An 8,998-nucleotide genomic window follows, 5' to 3' on the forward strand; every position below is an offset into this window, starting at 1 on the left:
CAGCCTTTCTACTGCTACTCCTTGGCTCCTCCAAACTGCTGTCTTTCTGCCACACCCCTGATCTTCTGGTAGGAAAGATCTACACCTAGCCTTCTCGGACAAGGGCGAAAAATCTCGGAGGGCCCGTGTGCAAGTTGCGCACGTTACAGATCCCTTGGTGGTCTAAAATCGATAAGAGTAGGCTTCGGCCGCCACCCGGGCAAAATTCAAAATTTCCTAGGTATTAGGTGTGTCCCGCGCGCTCATATGACCTTATGCAGTTGCGACAAAGATAGTACAAGACAAGATGGGCCACTCAGCCTAAAAAGTGTCCGCAGGAAGTATGCTCTTTGCTTCAGATGGCGCTGCAGTCTGTTTTGAAGCTCTCTTTCGTTTTTCCAGAAGAAGAATAGGAATAGCACCTCCTTGCGTGCGCAGATCGACTGCAGTTCATCAGCAGTTCGTGTACGTTCAGTGCGGAGTTTTAGGGTTTTTTTTATTTTAATGTCCTCTCGCCCTTCATTCTAAAGTCAAATTAAACGAAGAAAACCATCTCCTTTTCCTCCGGAAGAGGTTTTTTGTCAGCGTAACCATTTTTAAATAGCGTTCTTCCTAAATTTATCCCAAAACTTGCTAGTTTCACTTTGATTTTTTAAAACTCAAGTAGGGTAACTCTGTTCGCAAAGAGTGCGCTTTTGTGAAGAGGGCGCCACCAAATTTTGAGGACACTTTTTTAATTGGCTCAAAGAGAGAAGTGGCCCATCTTGTCTTGTACTATCTTTGGTTGCGAGCGCCGTAAAACCCTATACTAAACAAACAAACAAACAACAGAGTCTTAAACTAAACATTCAATAAGACCAACACTTTCCTTTTTGGCTTGTATGTTTTTATTGCACTTTGCACCAAATGAAAGATTTGATTGCATCAAAGTAAACGGCAACTCATCGCATCAAAGTAAACGGCAACTCATCGCATCAAAGTAAACGGCAACTCATCCACAGATAAGGACACAAAGTGTAATGTACGTCTTAAGAGCATGTCAATGAATGAGGGAAAAAAATGAGGTAACCATTTTGAAATTATCCATCTCTCTCATATACTCAGTACGGTAACCCATATACACCACACAGATCTGCTTTACACATTTACTCACTACACATCGCATACTCACACAAGTGAAAACACTACATTGATACACACAACACACAAATCAGCACATTTGATGTATCCTTAAAAATTACAATCTCTTTATAATATATTTCACGCACTAGGTTATCTCATATAATTATACAAGTAGACATTCTTAAAACAGCACTGAAGAACCCACTATCCTACACAGAAGTCAGAAAAATACTTCAACCCAGTCAACATTTACACACATCCAAACATTTTGACCACAATGTCATAAGCCGGGCCAAACTCAAATATCATGATTCTGCAAACGGGATAGGAGGGTAGAAGACGAGATGGTTAAAAAAAAAAGGAATATTTTTTCATTTATAATAATAATAGCCTGATAATTGTAAAAATAAAAATAGTTGATAACATCCATATATAATGTTATCCTTACCCGAAACTAGACTCACTATGTATTACAGTTTCTTTCATTTTGTTTACGGTACAGTACATAAACCACTTACTTCTTGTTCTCAAAATTTGGGGGGGGGGGGGGAGAGGGAACAACAAAACAAAAGAAATATTAGATGAAACACATCTGGGTCTCTCTTGGCATTTCTGAATTCCGGACGGAGGGGGGGGGGATAAAAGTGGGTCCAAATCATAATATAAGCGAGTTTGGCTCTACTTTAACGATGACTTGATCATGCGGTCAAATAGTACAGATTTACCAGGTTAATTAGCGGTGGTTTATAAAGAGCAGTTTGCACATCACCACAACGCAATCAGAAATACTTGATGAATGAAGGCAGGGATAATTATTTAAGAACAGTTGGCAGGCGTAACCAGTAATGCATCGTTCAAAACAGATTGTATCTAAACCATGGCAGATAGTATTCACAAGCTTAGCACCTACAGCGAGAAAGAAGCAAAACACACACACTTGACCCAGTTTCTGGGCAACACAATGACACAGAGGTGCGAGGTGTAGCGTCTGCTTCAAAAGCGGTAAACAGGATGGGGTCGTGCTAGGGTCCATTCTGCACGACTTGGGGTGAAATCAGTGGAAATCGACTGGTGATGATACACTTTTCCCATATATGACTAAAGAGTGATATGAGAGTGAGTTTGATCTAGAGCTAGGCTCTATCTAATCTATGAAACAATGTGAAATGAAGAGTTTGCAGGGTCTACTGCTAAGCTCTGTTCTATGGAATAAAGTGAAATGAATTTGCATGAACAGTTGCAAAAAAAGGCTCATGCCGTTCCAAGGAATAAATGTGAAATGTGTTGGCGCAGGAACACTTAACTGCTAAGCTCCATTTTATGGAATAATGTGTGAAATGAGTTTGCGGAAACAATTGCTAGCTTTCTTTCCATGAAAATCAGATGGTTTGAAATGAACAGGCAGGGACTGAGTTCTATGGACGATTGTGAACACTCAAAGCCTAAGCCTAAGCCACTAATGGGATGCTCTCCCCTACTTCATAAAGATTGTCACAGCCTGGGAGCCGAGTGCAAAGTCTGAGATAAGGCAAAGAATACAGAGACCCTGAAGATAGAAACAAGGCAGGAGATGGTAGCTAAACCTGTGCATCATGTGGCAGGGACCGTTAACAACATACACTCGAGGCTGTATCATTCAATGGTAACAACATACACCATCATCAACATTCACTCAATAGAGTATCATCCACTTTAAACAACATACACTCGACTATTGTAAATATCATACACCCAAACATCACAGACTATCTAACAAGAGAAGACAAACACTATTCAAAAAAATGTTCAATCTCCTCCTTCCCAAACAGCATGAAAAGTTTGAAATGAAATCTGTAGGACACATACAGGAAACATGCAACAAGCAAGAAAAGTGGACATATTATATTGACCTATTATTTCAAACAATCCTATAACTTTCCAGGGACCTAAACAACTAGCCAAGTCTGTAGACAGAACCTTGGTCACAGTATGTTTGCAGGAATAGACCACTTTCATTTATGATTTTGCATGAGTTTATCCAGCTGAATTTGGTACGTTTTTCTACAGAAAAGTCTTGGGATAAAAAAAATGAGTTCATAACTTTTCAAGACCCCAAATGTGCAATTCAGAGGTTGTGTTCAATTAAAGAGTAATCTAGTAGCATGATCTCTATGACTGTCATACAGATGACATTCACAATGTAAATCTTTTGTATCTAATACAGCACACACATAAAATGGAACTCTCTCTGTCTCTCTCTGTCTCTCTCTCTGTCTCTCTCTCTCTGTCTCTCTCTGTCTCTCTCTCTCTCTGTCTCTCTCTGTCTCTCTCTCTCTCTCTCTATCTCTCTATCTCTCTCACCCACTTATAGACAAACAGCTCTGTGCCCCATACAGAAAACATGACAAGTCAAATTCATGAAGTCTCAGTCAGCTAGTAGAATTGATGTGCAATTAACAATACGCTGAACGCAAGTCTCTCCCTCGTCCAACTTAAACTCTACCCTCATCCCCAGCCTACATTTTGCCTCTGTGAGTTCACTCTTTCATTTTTCCAGTGCCCATGCTATACTGCTCCAAAGAATACTCCTCTCCTAAATCTAAGGACTCTAAAGTCAAAGACAGCCCTTTGGTACAATTCCTGCCTGATGTGAATGATTATAACCAAAAACTGACAATTTTCCTCATCTAAAATGCAACATCATGCAAACCACACCAACTGAGACTTCGTGAGTTTGACCAAAGAAAGAAATAAATAAAGACAAGAAGGAAAAAAAACACATCTCAGCGTGCAAAGGTTCCAGAGTACGAGAGCAATAGTCTTGACAGTGTATACATGCATGTTAAGATAAACAAACCATCTGGCCTACAGGGTACGTCGTATGATACGGGTAAATGGATAGAAAAATAGTGAACTAGACGTCATGTGTATGTACATACTTTGTTGGTCACAACACAAGCATTGCCAAAATGCAAAGAATACATCACATCTGCAAGAATAATGATCGCTTTGTGGTCTGAATTTATCTGGTCCATTTCTTAAAAGTGTTATGATTTGGTTCGGTTTAAGATTCTCTTTATCTTCCACGAGGGCTTTGTATTTGTGCTCGCTTTATTTTCTCACCACAGTGCCTGTTAGTTCCCTCGGGTTGGACAGTGGGGAAATAATGGAGGCACTCCGTGTGTCCACATCAGTGTCAGCGAAACAGAAAACAGGATTTCTCCGTTTTTCATCCTTCCAATCTTCTCGTTACAAAGACTTTTTTTAGTCTTCGTGTGACCTCTTGCCCACTGCAAATCAATTTTACAGGCGATGCAGACATTTTTCATGACCAGCACACGATGGCTCTGTCTGCATGTTGAGCCATTCAACAAGAATGATAAACTCCGCACTGTGCTGAATTTTTAAAAATCAGTACCATGTACTCAGGACTCGTTCTATTTCATAAAATACGATAAAGTCTCTGTCAAATTTCCCCAAGGGTACCAATAAAATGTAATTCATTATTATTCATTATTATTCATTATTATTATTTATTCAAATTTGATGGCATGCTGCATGTGTAAAAAAGGGTTTTAAAATAACTGTCCCGAGGCATACATTCACCAAACATCATTCGAATCGAGAACAATCATGATTGGAGTGTCATGTCCAACAGACGCATTCCGGGAAGTAAGTCACTTCATGGAACTTTTCTCACTCCCAGAATATTCTTCAAGTGAGGTCAGAACAGACGAAAGTTACCTGTGGATAATTCCAGTCCCAAACATCTTTTACTAGACTCATTTCTTAAACAATAGAGTGCAGTAGATGTACATTCAACTGCTTTTAAAAATAAATAAAAAGTCCTTCAAAAAAGAACATTATAAAACAATCTTCATACTGATATTGTGCCTGCAGCAAATAACACCAGAGTCGCGTCTCGACATCAAATTGGCTGAGGACAAACTCATTCATTTCTTTATGCGACACTCAAACTCTGGGTCCTGTCAGGCTATTAGGCTGGAATCACACACTACCATCTCTTCATTTGGGAAACATTATATATAACTCAGCAGTCGACTCAAATTGCAAAACTGTTTTTGCCCCATCACCGCAAGCTGACATCAAAGCTAAAAGAAAATTTTCAGACACTCAGTGTAAGATCAAGTACAAAACTCACAAGCTCCCTATTTTCTTGCAGATTTTTTATATCAGCCTTTAAAAAAATATCTCCAAGATGATAGGCAATCGTGGAAATGGCTTTTTTTTTAAAGTTTAAAAACTAAACAGATGCTGGAGACCTTGTGTGATTTTTCTAGTATTATCACCTGCGAAATAAAACGCCAAGATTAAAAGAAGTGCGACCACAGTGTTAACTCATGCCACACAAAGAATATAGTAAGGTACAAGTGAGTCAGACACGGCATGACCTGTCTATATATAACCTCAAAAACTCCATTATTGCCTGTACAGTGAGGTGTGGGTGTGTAGTATGTGTGTTTAAGCCAATACGTGTAAAACTCAATAATCATGGAGTCGCTAAACGACTCTTGGGGAGGCGGGGCGCGGGGCTAGCTACACATGTACAGCTATCACTGCAAACAACACACGTAAACAACACACCGCTGTAGCAAGACATGCGTGTGTGTAGAGAATCTGCACAAAGAGATAGAAGGTAACACACATGTGCACGGAGTCTGCACATTATAATCAGCAGAAGATAACACATGAGCGGCAGAAGATAACCCATGTGTAGCAGAAGATAATGCATTCGCAGAATGTGAGGTCAACAAAAGAGATAGCACACTGTGTGGACAACCAGATCCTGGCCGTTAAAGACGGCAGTTAATCTGCAGGGGTGTGTTGAAAAACCTCAATCAAGAGGGACTTATGGAATAGCCTCGTGTGAGGACCTTTAGGCACAGTCGAAATGAGAGAGTTGAATGTTTATTGTTACAGACCATAATTGTACCTGAACTACTGGGCAGGGGTGTGGGGAGTCTAGGGGCCTGGCTTGAAGACCTAAGTAAAGTCTGCAACTTGTCAGCAAAATCTCAGGAAATCTGTCAACTATATATTGCATTCTAACCTAAAAGGTGCCAACTGACATTGAAGAAGATCCAGAACTTCTCCTATACCATGGAAACTTGCAAATGGGAACTCAAAATTTACTGGTCTATTACATCTTGTATCAAAACTGGTTTTATTCAAATTGAATAGAGTAATATAATCCAGAAAATTTAAGAAATACGGATTTCAGGATTTTCTTGGAAAATTAGCACCTTCTATAACCTGAAAGGTCTATATCAAAGCTATATTCTCTACACTGTTTTTTCTTTTTTTAAAAAGCTATATATCACAAGGAACTTTGAAAATTTAAAACATCTATCATCTATCAAACATTAAGTGCCATTTTCTTGGCGTACACTGCCTTTTTTTCAAGGCCTGTTGGATACTCGCTGTGAATGTACAACATATTCAAAACATTTTAAACCAAGTCCAGGGAGAGAAATGGCATGACCTCGTGAAAAATTCATTAAAATGCTTTTTGGGCTTAAAATACTTCATTTTATTCCATGTATTACCACAAAAAATTTTAATCTGTATTTGATAACATTCAAGGACATTGAAAGAAATATTGTCATAAAAAATATTATTTTCAAAACTATGACAGCACTACTTCTTGAATGCAATAGTTTTACAAAACTTTCATTAACAAGTTCACACACGTCAGTGTCAATAAAAAATTAAATTCTCCGAATATTACACTTTTAGCAGGAAACATTAGACCTAGTCTCCTAGTCTCCAGAACATTGCCGACAACAACAGCCACCTGCGTGTTGTTGGTACCTCGGGTCTGTAACAATCACACAGTACTCCCTGGAAGAAAAGGTCCTCACGCGTTACGAAAGTTCCGAAAGCGCTGTCTGCAGCTGCTGATCATCCAGAACGACGTTATACTTGATTCCTCGGATGTCCCACGGCGACAGATCCACTTTGGACAGGAACATGTCATTAATCCGTGCCAGAAGACGTCCGCTGGTGACCTCCTCCTGCAGTTTGTTCACCTGCTCTCGCTTCATGCAGATGTTGAAAACCAGCACAGAGGAGTCCTCAGCCACCACGTCCAGCACCAACGTGCCGCGATCCTGCTCGAAATACTTGACAATGTCCATTTGGAAGTCCTGCACCACTTTCTGGCACAGTTGGCTCGACTTGTGGGCGAAAAAGCGGCCGTCAGACTTCCATTGCTCGCACATGATGCCAATTTGGCCTGCCTGGCGTGTGGGAGATGCAAGCTCCTCCTGGCCGGCTCGAAGTTTGACCAGCTCTAGTTGTGGGTCGTACTCCATGACGATTGGGTCCCAGTTCTCTTTGTCTGGCTTGCGACCTCCGCCTGAAACCCCACCAATCTGGGGGGATGACTCTGGTGAAGGGCCGCCGTTTTTACGATCTGGCCGAGAAGCGCTGACATCCGGAGACTGTTGCTGGTGCATGGACACCTGCTGGCTGCCCGCACTGTAAACCACGTCTGGCACAGAGGTGAGGTGTGAACCTTTACCCCTTGGCGTCTCGCATGCAGCAGCATCAGGCACCGGTGGAAGGGAATTCCCTGAGGGCCCCCGATCTTTCGATTTGGATTTTGACTTTTTGCTCGATTTCTCCTTGGCTTTATTGGAAGATGACGTCTTATCACTGGCCCCAACATCTTTGCTCTTCTTGGACGACTTCTCTTTTGATTTCGTGCGGTGCGGCTTCACATTAGGGTCCTTTCTATCCACCGCGTCTTGGTCTGAGAGCTTGACTTCTTTCTCATCCGAGGCCGGAGCTTCAACATACTTTCTACCATCAGAAGCCTTCTTGTCCCCGCTTCTCTTGGTGGAGGCAGACCGGGCAGCCTTAGACTTGCGGGAGAAGCAGAAGCACCAGCAGGACCTGGGCTTGACCACGTCGTCATCGTCCTGCACCATCGGCTCACCCATTCCGCCGGGGTGGCCTGGACTCTCCAACAGGGAAGCATTGATGGCGTGATCGGCTCGTGGTTCCCGGGGCGCCCAGATCTTGAGTGCATCTACCTTGATCTGAATCGTAATCTCCCCTGCGAAAAAAAAATAATTAAAAAATCAACATTCTGTTTAGCCCATACCACTCAACATCCCCTCATGAAACAGATACAATCTGTATTGTGTACATGGACAGATAATACAGTAGTCCACTTAAACCAGAATACACATCTATTCCCAAAACGGCAGTAAACCAAAATAAAATAAAATCCCTATTTGAAAACACTGCTAAACTGTGAAGAAAATCTAACAGTCCCGCACATTTCAGTATACATAGACTCAACTGTAAACACTTAACTTACAAAGGTAACAGAAAATTCCATACAGCTTAAAAAGAACTCTTGATTCACTATCTAATGAAACTCACTATTCTAAAGAACTTCTGCCTTTCAGTAAAGGACTACCCATCTCCCGAGATGGTTGAGGAGTGTAAGCATTGATCACTTGGCTTCTTAAACCCACTTGACTATTGTATCCAACTGGTGGCTGTCTAAAGGACAATACTTTGCCTGTTATCTTCATCTCATTCCCCTTGTGTCTTCTTCATCTTATGATACCAACTTTTTAAAAGGAAGTTTAAAAGAAGATCCGGACTCTAAAATAAAATTACCTTACTGTGTTGAAATAAACCCTCAATCCTCACTACATCATACCAAAATTTGAGATCTTAAGGATCCTAAAAACGAGAGCCATAATAGCTTCACTTATCACAATTTCTTTTCTTATAATCTAGAAAACATTTTGATGCAGTATAAACCCATAGCTGACTTTGCTTGGCAGCTTAACAGAAGTAAAATGTGCACGCATACATAAGCAAACAAACACAAACACAAACACACACACACACACACACACACACACACACACACCTT

The 8,998-nt window shown here is 41.0% G+C and overlaps 1 protein-coding gene across 1 annotated transcript in view; it reads right to left on the reverse strand.

Annotated features, from left to right (window-relative positions):
• Positions 1–848: 848 nt before the first annotated feature.
• Positions 849–8,998, reverse strand: part of LOC101853758 (serine-rich adhesin for platelets) — a gene marked incomplete in the record, with an annotated part of 35,442 nt that continues 27,292 nt past the window's right edge. Inside the window, 1 exon segment of the mRNA XM_013090682.2 lies at positions 849–8,163. Coding sequence (XP_012946136.1) covers positions 6,966–8,163 — 1,198 coding nt within the window.

This window comes from Aplysia californica, unplaced genomic scaffold, assembly GCF_000002075.1.
Source record: "Aplysia californica isolate F4 #8 unplaced genomic scaffold, AplCal3.0 scaffold01413, whole genome shotgun sequence".
NCBI classification, from domain to species: Eukaryota; Metazoa; Mollusca; class Gastropoda; order Aplysiida; family Aplysiidae; genus Aplysia; species Aplysia californica.